Raw genomic sequence first — 17,870 nt, 5'->3', positions numbered from 1 at the left:
TTCTGGTGTGGCTTATCATATTTTCATCATCTGATCAGATTGCATCGTTGCGTGCTCTCTCTCTCTCCCTCTCTCTCTCTCTCTCTCTCTCTCTCTCTCTCTCTCTCTTATTGCACAGCACGGATCCCAACCTTCCTTTTAGATTTCAAGCATGTTTCAATATCATCATTAAAATTCATATCATCGCCCACATTAGGAGAAGAAAATATAGATTAATCCATTATCCCACACCATGCACGTTTTTTGCTTATATAAGAACTTGTTCACCAACAATTAGGAATTAATACAATACAAAGGTCTTTGTGTAATCTTACGGATATTAGAAGCTGGTCCCGTAAGTATGGCTGGTGCATAACTAGCTACTAGCTAGGGCATGCTCATTCTCGTTTGCTTCTCCAAGAAACTTGCTTACGAGTCAATCTAGTCGCATACCCTAAAAGGACCTGGATTGTCTGCCCTTCTTATCCCATATCATTCTCATCCTCTCTTATTTTTGTAGTCACGGTTAAGCCACGTCAATATTTTATATTGATTTTTTTATAGAAATAATAAGACAAAAAATAATAGGAATATAAAATATTGACGTACCTTAACCATGACTACAGAAATAGGAGGGGATGAGAAAAGTATGGGATGATGTAGGGTAGACAATCCAGGTCCATTCTAAAAACTACGAGAACAACTTTTTTTAAATTAAAATGCCATGCACGGTAATGATATAAATATATCGTAAATTGGTCATGTATTGTTAAAATTAGAAGCATGATAATCGATGACCATGACGATGCATAAATTTATCTCCTCCAAAACTCATAGATAGTAATATGTGAATGAAACACAAAAACAAGTAAACCACCTTACCTACCATCGATAATTCGAGAGGGACAACCAGTAACACTAAACCACTAACCAAATCCAAAACAAATAATTCAAATAAAATGACCCACCATCACCATGCATAATCATTTACATTCATCTGCTTCTTTTGTTCTTAATTTTTCTTTAATTTTTTTCTTATTTTCTTTCTAGCTCTCCATGATTGTGCACCCAGAAGAAAAGAAGAAAACGGTCATCATGAATTCCACTAGGAAGAGAACGGACATCATTTAATGGTAGAATTTAAGTCCCTCACCTGATCTCACCCCCTTTCTCGGGACAACAACTATTGCGACCTCTACCTAGAAACAAAGAGATTTTTCAGTGTGATCATCACACGAGACAGTATATCACGTATTCTTATATAAATGATATGATATATGTGTTAAAAGATTAATAACTTAAAAATTAAAATTTTTTACTACTTACATAAAAACATATGATGTACTATCTATATTTCCATCACAATTAAAAATTTATTCTAGAAACAGTTTAAATTAGAGGAAAAATAAATAAACTATTGCCTCTTGGTTTTTAAAATAATTATGGAAAGTCTCCTACCTAGGCACTATGTTTCTGCATTTTACATTTTTCAAGAAAGAAAGATCGAAGTGGCCTTAATTGCAGTAAGGTTTTGAGTCTAATCAAGTTGAAAAATATATATACAACCGATTACATAGTACAAATAACAAATATTCTAAATATAAATTTTAAAAGTAAGGAGAAAGATTTATATATGACAAATACCTCGTTGCAATGACATTACATATTAATAAAATAAAAATATATTTTTTCCACATATATTCTTATTTTATTTATACAAAACACAAAATATTCGTATATACGTTTTACGTAAATTGGGTAAAAAAAAAAAAAGCATTAAATCGTTTAATGCCCGTAATTAAGTGGATGATGAGGTACCCTTTACTCCTAGGTCTACTAGTCTTTTGTCTTTCACCACTTGGCAGGCCTTTGCATGCTGGCAGCAAAGACCCCATTCACCAAATATTTGAATATCCATATTAAATATCATCTAAGAAGGTATAAAAATATGATATAAATAACATTATTACTCATATAAGCAGTGCAGTGGGAAGTAGATGTTAGGTGGGTGAGTGATGATAGTGTATAATTGCTGGGTCTGAGTGGGGTGTTGTGTGGGTTTTAGACTTTCTTCTTCGTGCTCTTTTTTCAAGTGCTACTTCTCAAAGCACTTACAGTTTTAGGCTTTTGGCAGTGTAAATTTTTGGGGAAGAAGAATGAGCTACTTGGGTGTTGGTGTGAGTCCTGGGAATGTTCCGGTGTATCACGGCACCAACTTAAAAGTAATTGATCGGAGGGTGAGGGTGGCCGAGTTGGTTTTGAGGTGTGTAATCTGCGGTCTAGGAGTTGTTGCTGCTGCTCTTGTAGGGACTGATACTCAGATCAAAGAGATCTTCACTGTCCAGAAGAAAGCTAAATTTACGGACATGAAAGCTCTTGTGTACGTACATCCCGAATCCTCCTCCTCATCTCACTTTCTCTCTCTCTCTTTCTCTGGATGGTCGTATTATGTATGATAGGGAAATAATTTTTATTTGTTCTTTAATTTTCTTTGATTTATTCAACCTGATCACTAGAAATAAGCAATAACTTGCGAAAATCACTTCTGTATTGAGAATTTTGTTCCCTTTCTTAGCTATTTGAGTTATTTTAATTTACCTAATTTTATTTTTATAATATAGGTTTTTGGTGGTGGCTAATGGGATAGTTGCTGCCTACTCTTTGGTGCAAGTGATGCGTTGTGTTGTGAGCATGGTTAGAGGCAATGTGCTCTTCAGCAAGCCCATAGCTTGGATCATTTTCTCGGGCGATCAGGTAAACTTAATCGATTATTTACATCTTAAATTACTAAGTAGCTTTTTTTTAGAGTTGAAAAGGACGAATAACTACTCAACTTTGAAGGGTGATTTTAAATTGTTCATAATCTTTCAACACCAAATAACCATCCAACGATAAAAAAAAAATTTAACATTTATTAAGTCACTATCATTAAGAGATTAGCCAAGCAAATTTAGTGTTTAACTTGACTAAAGGGGCCGACAAGGATTTAGAGCTTCAAAGATGACGATTAGTATAAATCAGCATCAAGTTTTATCCACTTTATCACTTAACATTAATGACGTCATCACTTAATGCTCATAACATTGTCACTCAACGCAGATGGGTTAAAGGATGTTTAATCTCATAACATTGTCACTCAACGCAGATGGGTTAACGGATGTTTAATTTTCAATATTTTAGGTAGTTATTTAGAAGGGTAATGTTAGAGAGACTAAATTTGTATAGAAAGTTTTAGAAACTAAGAGGCATGAAAGTTGATGATTGGTTTATTACTTAAACGTTTATCAACGTGCTTATTCCTATTGGTGACATCATTTAGTTTACAAATTTATTCTCTAAATTTAATTTTCCTAGCATTGCCCTATTTAAAATGTTTTAAAAGGTTGAGGTTAAATTAGAATCAACCCCCTTTTAATTAGTTATGCGTTATCCTTTTTTTTTATATACAAATAAGTAGCTCCTTTTATTCGTGCTACAAATTAGAACTATTATTTGTCGTTAGTTTTTGGCATCTTTTAAGTTCATTCAGTGTACTCATTGACTTGAGGAAGTAGTTTATACCTACTCCTGTGGAAGGAGAAGAAATTCCCTCAACGAACGGATGTCTTTATGACGATATTTCATGACAATCTCTTGTAATTGATTTGGGATACCTTTATACTGATATTTTCTACATAGATATACAGGTTATACTGTATCTAGCTTGTGATTGTGCATTAACCTTGCAATAATAATAGATAGTCAGAGTCAGCAGAAAATCCTTGCCTACTCTTAATTAATCGGAATTTAATACTTAATTGATGTGTTAAAGAGGTGTAAAGAATTTGTGTGTGTAATTTAGGTGATGGCATATGTGAGTGTGGCAGCAGTAGGAGCTGCGGCACAGTCGGCGGTGTTTGCGAAGTTGGGGCAGCCAGAGCTGCAATGGATGAAGATATGCAATATGTATGACAAGTTTTGCAACCGAGTTGGGGAGGGAATTGCCAGCGCTTTATTAGTCAGTCTAAGCGCAGTGCTGCTCTCGTGTGTTTCTGCTTTCAATCTCTTCCGCTTGTACGGTGGCAACACGAACAAGACCGCCGCCAGGTGGTAGGCCGGCCGGCTCTACGAGTAGGACCCACCAAGAGTCCAACACCAACCAGTTGCATGTAACTAAAAGACTAGTCTCCTTTTACTTGGGAAATTGGTGGCCTTGTTCTTGTGTGTGATGTCATGATGTGATCGATATATATACGATTGAGTGACTGTAGGCTCTTTACTGCCTTTGAATGTTAAAATAAAATTGAGAGCTCGATAGGTTCTTGTAGAGTATATATTTTATGCAGTTGTTCTCCTGATGAATTATATATACTTTGGAGTTTCGGTTATTATGAAGGTGAGTTTTTGGGGGAGAGATTGCTTGGTATCTGCTAACAGCTGATGTAAACGTTTTCGTTCGTATTTAATAAAATTTCTATCGTTGAAAAAAAAAATTGAAACACCCTTTTATCCCTTAAGTAGGCCTGTAAGTTGGGCCGGATCGGAGCGGAAGAGTGGCTGCTAAGGCCCTATCTGGCCCCAAAAATTTTGCCCAAGGTTAAACGATCCGGGTCAGGTCGGTTCTACTGAAAATAGTAAGGCCTAAGTCTTGGCCTCTGTGTCTGCAATGAACATCTGCAGAACATTTTCTCAACTGTTCATGGAATAGATATTGACAAATGACGATCACAATAGTGTTTCTAATTTATAGCTTAATCCCTATGAAATTTTAAAAAAAAAATACTAAAAGGGAACTACTTTTATTTGCATTTCAAAAAACTTCAATAGAGATTTTTTCTTTTTAGATATAGAAATTTTGAAGCAGACAATTAGACTTTTAGAGTGTCAATAACAATCTTAATCAAAATTACGACTTTATTTGAAAATGAATTCTTTTGTTCAAAATGGGTTTTTGTGATATGGGGCTGCTAACATTTGCTCTCCTCCTCATCACAAAACCCCAAACCTAGTGACTTATTGATAATCATTTCGTTTTTTATTTTAGCTTTAATTTTTTGTGTTTGAGATTTGAGGAAAGTATAGAGACAAAGAAAGGAAAAAGAAGCAATGGGAATGGATGATGAACTTTTTTGGCACATCATGACTCACCAATCACCATCAACATCATTGATATTATTCCTAACTTCATGCAACTAACTTATTAATTTAGAATTTATAAATTATTGAAAGTATATGTTAGTCCAATACCCTTGGGTTATTAGACAAAAAAAACTCTTGGGCTCATTTGAGAGACACACTTGGCCCTTGAAGACTATTACGATTCATGATTTTTCTTCGTTCAATCAAATTCTAATCAAAGTAATTCTAAAATTCATAAATAGTAAGTCAAGAATCCGAATAATCACTAAATATCTCGCCACTCATTCATGCTAGTAGGAAATATGAAAATTAATGATCACTTTCTCCTTGTGTGCTGCTGCATAATATAAAGAAGCATCCAATAATCCACTACTTCCTCGTGTCCGCAGCTTTCTCTTTTCTGCATGCCATTCCATTCCAATGACTCCAAAACAAAACATATATACATCCAAGGGCGGATTCACTCTTGAATCCGGGGGGTTCCGGTACCATCCCGACGTCCAAAGAAGCGCCTATGAGAACTTCTGAGGACCACCCAATGGTGCGGGCATGTGATGGAAGAGAAAAGAGCACCGCAACTTTGTTGTTCTTGGACCTTAGTTACAACAAAGAAGAAAGACTTTTTCTCTCCATTTCCCACTTGACCAACTCTCATTTTGTTTTTTAATTGTTGTCCAATCAGGTTGTGAAACCCTAGCATTTAATTAGCAAACGGATGATATATTACTCAACCAATATTTTTATAGGGCAAAAGACTGTTTACTACTCTCATGTTTCGTGGTTTTCAACATTTGGTATATCAAGTTTTTTTCATCCCAGAGTCATACCTAAAGTGTAAATTTTGGGACAATCTCATACATCCGTTAGTCAAACTGTTAAGTCTTCTGTTAACTGATGACATGGCGCCCACATGGACAATGACTGGGCGTCACGTGTCATTAAAAATATTAAAAAATATTAAAAAAAAAAAAAAAAAACCCTGAATCCCCTTCTTCTTCCCTACAACCCGCACCCTTCCCCAGCTTTTTTTTTCTTCCTCTCTCTCTCTCTTCTTCTTCTTCCTTTCATCCTCCCCCAACCCTCCCTTCATTCTTTCCTGCAACCTGCACCCTCCCTAAATCCATCCATTTCCTCAAACCCCACAAACCCAACAATCGAATTCCCAGAAAGAACACAAAAAACCATCCCAAATCCACTTCAAAGCAACAACCTTTAGACCCGAAGACTTCCATGCGAGAAACAATCACAAACATATACAAAATCCTCAAATATTCGACATGGGATTCCGCCAAAGAACAATTGTAGAACCTTCCAATAAGATGGGACTCTTACACTGTGAGCCAGGTGCTCAAAACCCACCCTCCGATGGAAAAATCGTGGCTTTTTTTTCAACTGGGTTGCTGGGTTTAAAGGGTTTAAACACGACCAGTTCACCTACACGACAATGTTGGACATTTTCGGAGAAGCCGGGAGGGTTTCGTCAATGACCCATGTTTTCAAGCAAATGCAGGAAAAGGGGATCAAGATTGATGACATTACTTACACTTCTCTGATGCATTGGCTTTCGAATGCCGGAGATGTTGATGGGGCTGTGCATATTTGGGAGGAGATGAGAGCTCAGGGCTGCTGGAGCAGCAGATTTCGCATTCGGAGGAAGCCCTGAACTCTCAATAACTACCTTGCTTTCATTCTCACACGTGCCGAGGTATGCTCCCCCTCCCTTCACTTCCCCCCAATTGTGTATTCATTTCCAATTTGAGTCAGTAGGGTTTGTGTTTTTGCTTTTCAATTTTTATTTTTTCAAAGAGAGAAAGGGATGGGGAAGAAATTACAGAGGGAAGAAGGAAGGTGGGGGAAGGTTAGGGGAGACTGGTGGTGAAGGAAGGCTGGGGGAGGGTGCGGGTTGCAGGGAAGAAGGAAGGGAGGGTTGGGGGAGGAAGAAAGGAAGAAGAAGAAGAAGAAGAACAGAGAGAGGAAAAAAAAAAACCTGGGGGATGGTGCGGGTTGCAGGGAAGAAGGAAGGGGATTCTAGTTTTTTTTTTTTTTTTTAATATTTTAATATTTTTAATGACATGTGGCGTCTAGTCATTGTCCACGTGGGCGCCATATCATCAGTTAACAGAAGACTTAACAGTTTGACTAACGGATGTATGAGACTGTCCCAAAATTAACACTTTAGGTATGACTCTGGGATGAAAAAAAATTGATGTACTAAATGTTGAAAACCATGAAACTTGAGGGTAGTAAACAGTCTTTTGCCTATTTTTAGATGACACCGTTACTTTTAAAGAATTACCTATAAATTCATACGACCTCTGAAAAGTTTTCGTAAAGTACTACAAACTCGTAGTTGCTTGTACTTTCATCTCATACCATCAAATTCACTAAAATACTAAAGCAAATTTTTTGATATTGTTGTATGTTATATGTTTAACAATAAACCTAATTAAAATAATAAACCACAAATTCTCAATACAAGTATATTTTTGTGTAAGTGTAAATAGGTACTTATTCATATGATATATAGTAAGTTTACTTAAATCTACCTAGTCCACCTAAGTCTTTGCCTAGACCCTGTCTAGGCACATAGGTGCCCCAACCTGCCTCCGAATTAGAGCCCAACATCCCTTGACTAGGACCACCCGAGATTAGAATCCAGGAGCTGCCACTGATTACATCCTCATATATATTTTGACATTGACATAAAACAACATATATATTTTGACACACACACACACAGAGATATATATATAAGAGAGAGAGAGAGAGAGAGAGAGAGAGAGAGAGAGAGAGATGTTAAATATCTTGGTGTATTTGTCTTTGTCATACATTATTGTTCACACCGCCCACATTCTTCCCAAAAATTTAGTGAGTGGAGACATAGAAAATGGTCCAATGGCTATCCATGATTCTATGCCATGCTCACCAGAGGGGAGGTTGAACAAAAGAACAAAAGAAAAGCAAATTATTCATCCAAAGTCCAAACACACCCTTCCATTTGCTAGTTTGAACATCCTCACTTGGACTTTTCTTCTTTAGCAATGCAGATGCCTCTCTGTCTCTCCCTCCACATACACTAATTAAACTAAACCCGCCACAAACAAACCAACTCCCTTAGATTTGGTCACACAACCCTCTGCCGATTCTCATTTCTTTTCAAATCACTTGCAATTTCATCGAACGACTCGAGCCCGCTCATAACTTCACTTATTAATTAAAGGATATATACTTGCAAGTATTATCCTTAATAAAAACTACTTATAACTGATGAAGCAGACATCTGATACATACATATATATTGTCACTGTCCTATACATACACGAACACGAAGCCTCTTGACTGTGAAAATAATGGAGAGGGAAAGCCATGTGCCAAAGCCGCCATTCATTCCTCCCCCATTGCTGTATTGCAGGAAAGGTTTAGAGAGCTTCAGAGAGTGAAGACAATGAGGGAGGAGCGAGAGAGATTGAGAATGCTAGCTGAACCAAAGCATAATAAGCAGTTGATGATGATCGATGGCGCTAGCAATCCTGCCACCAGGCATTACGAGCCGGCAAGGGCAAGGTTGTTCTTCCACCACCACCACCCTGATCATCATCATCTTGCCCTTCCTCATGATGATCATCGGTCATCATTAGTGTTGGAATTTATTAGGTTTATTTAGGAAATTAATTAGAGATTTGATTTGATTTGATTTTGTAGTAGGGTATTTTTGCCATTTACGCATTAGGGTTTATTAGGTTTATTGCTCTATAAATAAAACTTGTAATTTAGTTTGAGAATCAAGTCATTCACAATGTAGCCTTTAAGGTTTTGTAGCCGTTCCGGTATTCTAGTTTGTTTAATAATATTCTTATTATTTTGTTAATCTTATTCGTTGCGTACTCTGATATTCAACTAGTAGCAATCTTGTGGCCATCACTGAAGAGCAAGCCTGAGGAGTTAGGACTACTACATATATCTAGGAGCATTAATTAATGAGACTCCGCTGTTGATCAACTTATGGCCCTCGGTCACAGCAGAAAATCCTAATTCGTTAGACAGTACTACTTACTAGTAGTTCGAATCAATTCGAAGATTCCAATTGTGACTCTGCTGTCAGTGATTTGGATACTTCCCTTCATCTGTAGTAAACGAACTCGTACTTGTTCTGATGTAATCATGCATGTAGACGATTTGGGATAAACAGAAATATTTATTTATTTATAGGGATTTTTACCACTTGTAAAAGTAGAAATAAAAACACTTAAAAATACTTGCAAGAGTACAAGTATAACAGCTCAAGCAATGTCGTTTTTCGCAGTGATTAAATGAATAATTTATGTTAAAACCAAATCTTAATTCATTATTTGAAAACAAAATTTAGAAAAAGGTGATTTAACGACCTAGAATATTAAAAACGAATTTAATCAAAAATAATTAAATAAATTGAGAGAGTAAAGAAAACCAAAAGAAAATAGTTTTGCAAATAAATTTGAGCACTAGGGTTCCTATATCTAACATGCAACCCGTTCGTGGCGTCCAGATCAAATATGAACATGTAAGACTCATTAAGTTTTGTGAAATTTTTTTGAAAAACCATATAACCCTTAAGACGTGTCGTCATCCTAAGAAGTTACACATATTAATTAACCACAAGAAGCCAACGCCAATTCCAGGGACGGTCCTCCGCCAAAATTGCATTAAATTACTTTTCTAAATATCCTAATAATGGCCAATCATCAAGATAATTAGATAGTTTTAACACTATGATTAATAATTCAAAACTTGCATGCATAATATCATAAGCAAATTGAAAAGAAGCTACATATTCTTGCTAAGGCTCGTGGCCTCGCCCTAGCAAACGAAACTAGTTACTAACAATCATAAACAAAATATTATTAAGAATATGGATAGAAAACACCTTGAAAATAAACTTGAATCGTCAAAGCCTAGCAAAGTTCTCCAAAATATTATGTGTTCTTCTCCTCCCTTATCCCTAATGGCTAAAAAGCCTTATTTATACTACTACAAAATAAAATCCTCATAGAAAAGGTCTTAGAATAATACTAGGAAACATAATAAAATAATAAAACATAAAATAAAAGGTTTCTTATTTGAACTAAAATTCGGAGTTCTTAGAAAATTAGTCTTTTGACCAAACAAATCAACTCCAATTTGGTCCCAAAATGTTATTTTTAAAGCTGAAGACGTCCCTTACAAATCCTCAGAAGGAATATTCCTCAAAATATGTCATCTTAACCTTCAAAATACCCAAAACGTCCAAAAATGTCAATCTGGAAAAGCTGCGCGCTCGTCCTTTATTTCATTGGCACGGTCAAATGACTTGGTAGAAAAATCTGGAATTTTGATACAATCATCTTGAAAGACTTACGAATATCCTCCAATTGTAATGACTCTAAAATTCATCCGTTTGGTTACTTTTTTCTCTAGAGAAAGTCGAATGTCCTACATTGAAAATATATAACAAAGTATCAAAATTCTACCAAAATAACTAATAAACTATAACTAAGATTTGAGTAAAATATATAGTATAATATCGACTCATCGATTATCTTGATGCCAAGTGTGTTAGCAATGCATGCATGCATGCACCATAAATTTTGTTCAATTTCGGTGAAATATAATCCACAATTAAACATCACTCATGGAAGTGAAGTGTGTCCATCCCTTATGAGCAGGAGCATCGTGACTACATATGTGAACTTGGCATGCATATAAATATCATATATACAGCACTTGGCAATGGACGGCGTATGTGAACTCATTCCATCCAGCTATCAAAGCCTATCATCAGGAAGAAATATGCCCTTTAAAAAAATTTCAACTTTTTGTTTCATTAATTTGCAATTGTCATTGTGAGATAACTAAAATGCCGAAGACCCAATACCTTGGGCGGTATAATTAGGAGTGAACCACATATATTCATATCTTCGATTATGATACTTATTTTATCTGGAATTTGTATCGAGTTAACTTTTACACCAGCAATTTACTTGGCCCTCAAAACCAGATTCAAATCTACATTTTTAGTTATGATCCTTATATTGTTTTTTACCCCCCCCCCCCCCCCCACAAAAAAAAGTGTTTTGCTCCTTATATTGTCAACATTACAAATGTTGCACAACCTCCCTCGGATTGGTGCTTACCTATAGTTTAATCCGAGTCACATATTTTGCTTGCAACACCTTATTTGTATGCGCATTTACCCAAACACAATGCAATGGATAAGTATAGAGTATAGAAACTTAGTTGCACGCGTTGTCTAGATAATTGTTTATTTTTCATCATCTTAGGAATCTTTTGGAGACTTGGAGTTTGGAGCTTCGAAATTTGAAAATAAATAATAGAGGGTGCTATAGCTAGGGGACCTTTTGTGCTGCATAAAAGAAGCATCCAATCCATATCCAGTCCACCTCCTTGAGCAGCCGCAGCTTTCGTTTCTGCATGCCATTCCATTCCAAATACTCCAAGACAAAACATACATCGAGAGAAGAATGTTGGTCTGTTTGTCTTTGTCATATATTATTGTCCACACCGCCCCCACATTCTTTTTCTTTCTTCTCTACACACAAATTATACGTGAAAAATATACATAAAAAATATGTGACTCTTTACATGAATGTGATAATTCATCTGTACTTGCAAATTACAGTTTAACATAATATGACATAATCAATTAAAACCAACAAAATAAAAATTTATGTACACACTGTGATTTATGTACAAGAAAAAATGATCTTTAATTACGGAATAATATATATGAAAATGAACTGATAATGTAAAGAAAGAACAAAGAGCCACCAAAACATTAATAAAAAGCTCCATCGTCTTCAAAGCTCGAAAGGACTTTTAGTTGACAGAGTATCATCCAACCTATTATTCCTCCAAACACTCCCTTCCATGTGCTTGTTTCTAAAGTTACATTCTCTTTGGAATTTTCTCCGAACCCTTTTCTCCTTTAGCAATGCCTTTGCCTCTTCCCCCACATACACTAGATAAAGTAAACAAACAAACTCCCTTAGATTTGGCCACACAACCCTTTTCTTTTTGGACTTTGCTGCTTGGCTGCCGATTCTCATTCCCTACTGAAATTACTTTAAAAATACAGCAACTAAATCCACTTACTAGATTAATTAACTGGAGCACACAATCTTATAAAACATGCATGCATCATGCATGTCACTATCCCCAAAATCCTATATATACACACACATGCAAGCTTAGAGGCAACTTCCCACAACCCTAATTTTGAGGCTAAGTGCATCTCTTTTCTGATAAAATGGATAGAGAAAACCCCGAAACGACTGTCGTTCATTCCTCCATAGCTCTACTGCAGGAAAGGTTTAGAGAGCTGCAGAGAGTGAAGGCAATGAGAGAGGAGAGAGAGATTTCGAGAATGCTAGCTCTATCCTCCGACTCCGAACCAAAGCAGTTCACGGTGATGAATAGAAATCCCTCCATGCATAACGAGCCGACAAGGGCAAGGTTGTTTTTCCACCTTGATCATCTTGTCCACGGTTGTGGAACGTCGGCATCCGGAGCTTCCCTTTCCCTGTGGCCAACGTTGCAGAGCAAGCATGAGGACTGTCCTCATGGGAAGACTGAGACACCGCTTTTGATCAACTTATGGCCAACTTTCAGAGACACCACCTCGTTAAAAACTTGTCCAAACACATTTGAAGACTCGGATCCTAATTCTGACTCTGATGTAGATACTTCTCTTCATCTGTAAACCAACTTATACTTCTTCCAGTATTCCAGTATCAATGTAGTATTACTATTAGATAGCTTGCTATATTATGAATACTACTAACTACGCTTCTGCGATGCGTAGTGCGTATTCTTATTCATGCGTCGTATATCACATTATATTTTCTGAGCTTCGAGTTTGACGTATATCACACGCTCGTACATACAATTGATTACATGATCTCAAAATGGCAGAAGAAACTCACGAAAGTGCTTTCCGTACATCCATTTTCTCTTTTGAACAAAACAACTACGAAAATAAACAGGGCGTACAAAAAGAGAGGTGTGTGTGCAAAAAGAAAAAAATTATGCAGAAACTCTCCCAATCGAGCACGATTGAAACAAAAATGGATACACAATAGAATGCAAGATTTGTGTACCAAAAACAATATACAATAGAAAGCAAGATCTATATGGTTTTTACAACCGCGTGTAATTGATTCTTTTTCTATTAAGGTCATTTTACTATACAAATCAGTTTGGAAAAAACTCTGAACAAAATATTAGTTCTCTATATCAAAAATTTGACGACTCCCAGAAGATGACAAGCCTCGGTACTCAGATGGACCGTCACGGGATGTCCGCATGTTGTTGAGAAAACTGGAGTTTGGAAGGTGGCATTTACCAATTGTGCAACTGAGAAGTTAGACTTTTCACGATAGGGTGGTACTCTGTGTGAAAGAGTCGCTTAGCTTTCTCTGAGCCAGGATGCTCAAGCCACTCATCGTACAAGTTTTGCACCAAAGGATTTCCAAAAGGATCAGCAACCAAGACCTGTACAAAATTAAAGGATTACCATTCAAAGCCAAAACAACATCACTATTCCCAGGCCAACGATAAATATAACTAACGATAAGTTCAGCACTTACATTTTCCATATAAGCTGCTTGTAATAACTGAATCAACTCCTTTGGGGATTGTCCGGGCTGTGGCTTAATCTGTCCTCCACCATTCAAGCAACCTGTTTAATTCAGGTTAGTATTACTTCCAAAATCCCGAATCCCCATAATGGATAATTCAACATGTTAAACCACATATTTATTTGAAGAATTAATGAGTAGAAAAATTTACAACCACCAATAAATACCTGAAGGGCATGCCATGATCTCTAGAAAATGATAATCGCATTTTCCAATTTTGATTTTCCTGACAACATTTTGCAGGTTACGGAAGCCATAACAGAGTGCAAATTTCAACAGAGTCTTCCCGTCCACCTAAATGAGAGGGCATCAATACTCTACATAAAAATGAACAGAAAATGCTAAAACAAGGAATTAGCCCCTAGATTTTTCCAACTATATGCTCTACAAGTACTACAGCCTATAGGGATGCAAAGTGACAAAGCTTGAGTTACAATTACAAAAAAGCTACATTACAATCCTTCAAAACTATAAGAAGAACTTGACTCACTTCCAAAGTCACTTCTTGGAAGTCTGAATTTTTAACTGTTTTGAAATCAATAGGGCCCTTGATTTCTCTTCCAAAGAGCACTTTAGCAGCATAAATGAAAATTGTCTCCGCATAACCCCCTGAGCTTCCATGGACCCCAAAAAGATGCCCTTCATTAAAATTTGTCAACCTAGCAGAACATGTTTGTTAGAATAATCAAAGCAGATGGAAGGAGCCTTATTGAAACTTTTACAGCTCTTACATGTTATCTAGTGGAGACTCTTCTAAGCCCTTGAAATCTACTCCCTTCAACTGCAACCACCAAAAGGAAGAAAGAAAACAAATAGTGAATATAAGTCAGCACTATTTGGAAAGCTCAGAGTGGTAACCACTAAAGTGGAGATGGTAATAAGTATTTCTCACCTGTATCAGGTCTAAAACTTCCCCGGATGTCAACACCGAATCTACCTCTGGAACCCTAAGACCTTCATTCTCATTATTTTCGGATTGATCGACTTCAAAAACGAAGTCATCACGTGAAGCCTCAAGCTTTTTATCATAACAAGGCATCACAGTTACATGGTAAACATCAGCTGGCCTGTCGAATAAAATCATTCAGGGATATGTAAATACTTCAGTATAATCATTCAATTTCACCCATAGAAAATTATCTACTTCAAATTTTCAACACTGAATAAGCCAAAGGCAGCACAAAAATCAGACGAGGTGGACTGAACCTGTTAACAAGTCTGCCTATGATCCAAGAACATCTAGTTGTCATAAACATTTAATGGTGATAATATATGCTCGGATCTTGTAGAAATTTCTCAATTTCAGCTGTACTAAATAAGCTTCCAAGTAAAAGAGGATTTACATCTTCCCGACTGATAGGCTATCAAATGATACAGAATAAACTTAGAAAGAAGAAAGAGGGAGGAACAAAAATATTTTGACATGAATAACAACAAATTACACAAAAGAATTTCATCACTGATATAGAATGGTCCAACAAAGCAAGCTATGTCAAAGCCAAAACTTCTCAAATTATACATACATATTATCGAGCATCAATTATTAAAAATGTTATGAATAGTTAATCGCCACAAGTGTACAGAAGTAATGATTCACATCACACTTATCGACCAAAAAAGGAAACAAAGGACAGAAAACATACCTAAGACCCATTTTTTGGCATACATGATTTTTAACAATAACTCCAATTGTTTGCTGGGGACTCTTCACTGATGAAATATAAGGCAGAACATAGGATCCAAGTTGTTTTTCGGCATAGCATATCCAACCTGCAATAACAGAGCTATTTTATAGTGCATCATAGAAACAATTTGCCAAATTTCATTAACACTTAAGGCCAAAATGTCAATGCGCTATTCAACTATTATCTTTAACCAATTAAAAAGCCTGCTGCAAATTAGTTAAATTTATTGAGGGAGCGTTAGCAGAAAAGAGAATGATGCTAATACCGAAATATTATAGGCTAAGATATATATATACCTGGGCATGCTGATGAAATCATAGGCAAGGAAGATTGATGCCCTTCATCATCAGATAACTGGCTTTGTTTGTACCTTGAGATGAACTCGTTACAAGATTCAACAAGAGTTAAATCCCTACTGGTACTTGTGTCAAATATAGCCTTTACACCCAAGGACTTAAAAAATGTTGTGAGTTTCCTAAAAACCTGCCAAATTTGAAATAAACTCCAGATGTTAAAATCCAATGCCAACAAGTGTGCTCGACTAACTTATTGCGTATAGTAATAGTGAACAGTTATTGAGATTGTACAGAAAGTTGAACTGAAGTCAAACAATTAAAAGTAGGGTGAAACGAAACGAGTTCAAATGCTATAGCTAACCTGAAGCGGAGAAATTTCAAAATAAACGGCAAGTGAAGCTCTTGATTGGGGAGATAGGGAGACAATGACAGCTTTTCCTTTGTCAATATTGAGAAGAAACTCATCCAAACTTTGCTTCTCCAACATAACTGTCTCCGCTGAAGTTACGCAACCACTGCAACGTCCATAAAACCATAGTTATGATACCTTTTTGCACGGCAAAAGGAATTCTAAGTCGGTTGATCTAGCTGGTAGTTTGGAAAGTTTAAGCCGGCTATTCTATCTTCACAGTACCTAGCCTTGCACAATATAGCAATATATAGATTCTACGCACCCTGACAATTTTCGACTGGAAATTTTGAAATGGTAAATATCATTACACAAATATAATGATAGTAAAAAGTCGACACACCAATTTGAAATAGCAACAATAAGTAACATGGCAATTAAGCTATGCAAATCAATAAGTGAAGTTTAAATAAAAGATTAAAACTTAAACTTGATAGCATCACCAATAAATAAACCCAATAAGCATATGTATGAAGTAAGAAATATGAATTACCTGCATGCTAAGCAATCTTTGAGTGAAATTTTAACCGGTTCTGTTTTCACTTGCTTGCCAGAAGTTGAAACCTTTGCCAAGAGAAATTTACCAACAAGCTTAAACATTACTAATTCAGCTCCAATTAGGCAATCAGATAAAACAATCAGTAAAGGAGCAATTTTTACTTCTTTATTTACCGGAAAAGTAAAAAAGAAGAGAAATTTACCTCAGGCTTGGCAGAGGGCTTGGTTGAGGAGGCTTTGAGGCCTGAGACTATGCATCCCTGGGACGGTGCAATGAAATCGTTGAGATCTCCGATTCGAAGCGTCGCCGAGAACTTCTCTGACATCGCTCCGAAGCCGAAAATTGAGACCGCGGCTTTATTCGATGAGCCAAGAATTTAATCAGGTTTCTGAAAGTTGGGGTTTTTTCGGAGGTTTGGAAATGGCAGAGAACAGGAAGAAGAAGTGTGGGTCGAAGGCTCACAGGCGGTGATTTGCTTGGTCGGTCATGAGCTGGGAAACTTGTAAAATTGATGTTAAAAACGTAAATGTATTTTTTTATTTATATATAAATAAATAAATAAAACTCAGTGATCGAAGGATAATCCACGGCTGCTCATTAGAGAATACTTTATATATTATATTTTATTTGACCTAACTAAAGAATATCAAATGTCTCTTATTTTTTAAAACCATAATTACAGTTTAAACGCTTAAATCTGGATGCAATTGCAAACTCATACAACTTCTTTAAAACGTTTTAAGCTCATACATTTATTTTTTATTTTAATGTCATACGTTAGTTATATAATTTGTTAAATTAATCGTTAAATGGTGACATAACAAATATTAAATAAAAAAAAAATATTTATCAAAAAATGTGCCAACCCTTTCTTCTCCAGCATCCACACACCTTTTCGATTACCCCCGACAAGTTCTTCGCCAAACAGAACGAGACGCTCCACAACGCTATTATTTTCACAAACTGAACTCGGATTTTCATCGTTAAATTTTTTAAAAGATTTTAATAATCTCAAATTTTTTTCCGCTTATTCATACACACAGATTTATATTTCAAACATTCACAAGTTTTAAAAAACAAGTCTTACAATTATGCCTAACTTATAATGTAAAATCACTTTTGTTATTGACAACTCATCAAGGGTAAAATATTGACTATCATCATTTTCTTTTCGTGAAAGTGTCGCAAAATGTTACACAATTTAAATTTGGG

General features: G+C 36.0%; 3 protein-coding genes and 1 long non-coding RNA gene across 4 annotated transcripts; 3 read left to right on the top strand and 1 right to left on the bottom strand.

Moving 5' to 3' along the window:
• The first annotated feature begins 1,808 nt into the window (after positions 1–1,808).
• Positions 1,809–4,346, top strand: LOC103434422 (CASP-like protein 2B1). Its single transcript, XM_008372766.4, has 3 exons — positions 1,809–2,359; positions 2,601–2,733; positions 3,821–4,346. The coding sequence occupies exons 1-3, from the start codon at positions 2,136–2,138 to the stop codon at positions 4,070–4,072; spliced, it is 609 nt and encodes a 202-aa protein (XP_008370988.1). The 5' UTR covers positions 1,809–2,135; the 3' UTR covers positions 4,073–4,346.
• Positions 4,347–6,162: 1,816 nt separating this feature from the next.
• On the top strand, positions 6,163–8,965 carry LOC139195999 (uncharacterized). Its single transcript, XR_011581092.1, has 2 exons — positions 6,163–6,802; positions 8,510–8,965. It is a non-coding gene; the product is annotated as an uncharacterized lncRNA (long non-coding RNA).
• A 3,414-nt stretch (positions 8,966–12,379) lies between these two features.
• On the top strand, positions 12,380–12,832 carry LOC103434562 (uncharacterized). Its single transcript, XM_008372922.1, has one exon. It carries the CDS (start codon positions 12,380–12,382, stop codon positions 12,830–12,832), a length of 453 nt encoding a protein of 150 aa, XP_008371144.1.
• Positions 12,833–13,185: 353 nt separating this feature from the next.
• On the bottom strand, positions 13,186–17,192 carry LOC103434423 (protein NAR1). The gene is made up of 11 exons (XM_008372767.4): positions 16,861–17,192; positions 16,653–16,723; positions 16,112–16,265; positions 15,751–15,937; positions 15,413–15,539; positions 14,662–14,836; positions 14,501–14,550; positions 14,260–14,428; positions 13,937–14,063; positions 13,719–13,810; positions 13,186–13,623 (listed from the first exon to the last, which is right to left on the bottom strand). The coding sequence occupies exons 1-11, from the start codon at positions 16,981–16,983 to the stop codon at positions 13,471–13,473; spliced, it is 1,428 nt and encodes a 475-aa protein (XP_008370989.1). The 5' UTR covers positions 16,984–17,192; the 3' UTR covers positions 13,186–13,470.
• Between the last annotated feature and the right edge of the window lie 678 nt (positions 17,193–17,870).

This window comes from Malus domestica, chromosome 05 (genome assembly GCF_042453785.1).
Source record: "Malus domestica chromosome 05, GDT2T_hap1".
In the NCBI taxonomy this organism is placed as follows: domain Eukaryota; kingdom Viridiplantae; phylum Streptophyta; class Magnoliopsida; order Rosales; family Rosaceae; genus Malus; species Malus domestica.
Note: the sequence above shows the minus strand (reverse complement) of the source record. Positions and strands in the feature narration are given on the sequence as shown.

Bases quoted from the DNA above. Each gene is read 5' to 3' on its own strand.
- LOC103434422 (XM_008372766.4), top strand. From the start codon at position 2,136: ATGAGCTACTTGGGTGTTGGTGTGAGTCCTGGGAATGTTCCGGTGTAT. The intron at 2,360-2,600 runs GTACGTACATCC...TTTATAATATAG, and splicing joins ACGGACATGAAAGCTCTTGT to GTTTTTGGTGGTGGCTAATG. The intron at 2,734-3,820 runs GTAAACTTAATC...TGTGTAATTTAG, and splicing joins TCATTTTCTCGGGCGATCAG to GTGATGGCATATGTGAGTGT.
- LOC103434562 (XM_008372922.1), top strand. From the start codon at position 12,380: ATGGATAGAGAAAACCCCGAAACGACTGTCGTTCATTCCTCCATAGCT.
- LOC103434423 (XM_008372767.4), bottom strand. From the start codon at position 16,983: ATGTCAGAGAAGTTCTCGGCGACGCTTCGAATCGGAGATCTCAACGAT. The intron at 15,540-15,750 runs GTATATATATAT...CTGTTATTGCAG, and splicing joins GATTTCATCAGCATGCCCAG to GTTGGATATGCTATGCCGAA. The intron at 14,064-14,259 runs GTGAGTCAAGTT...CCTCTCATTTAG, and splicing joins TCCAAGAAGTGACTTTGGAA to GTGGACGGGAAGACTCTGTT.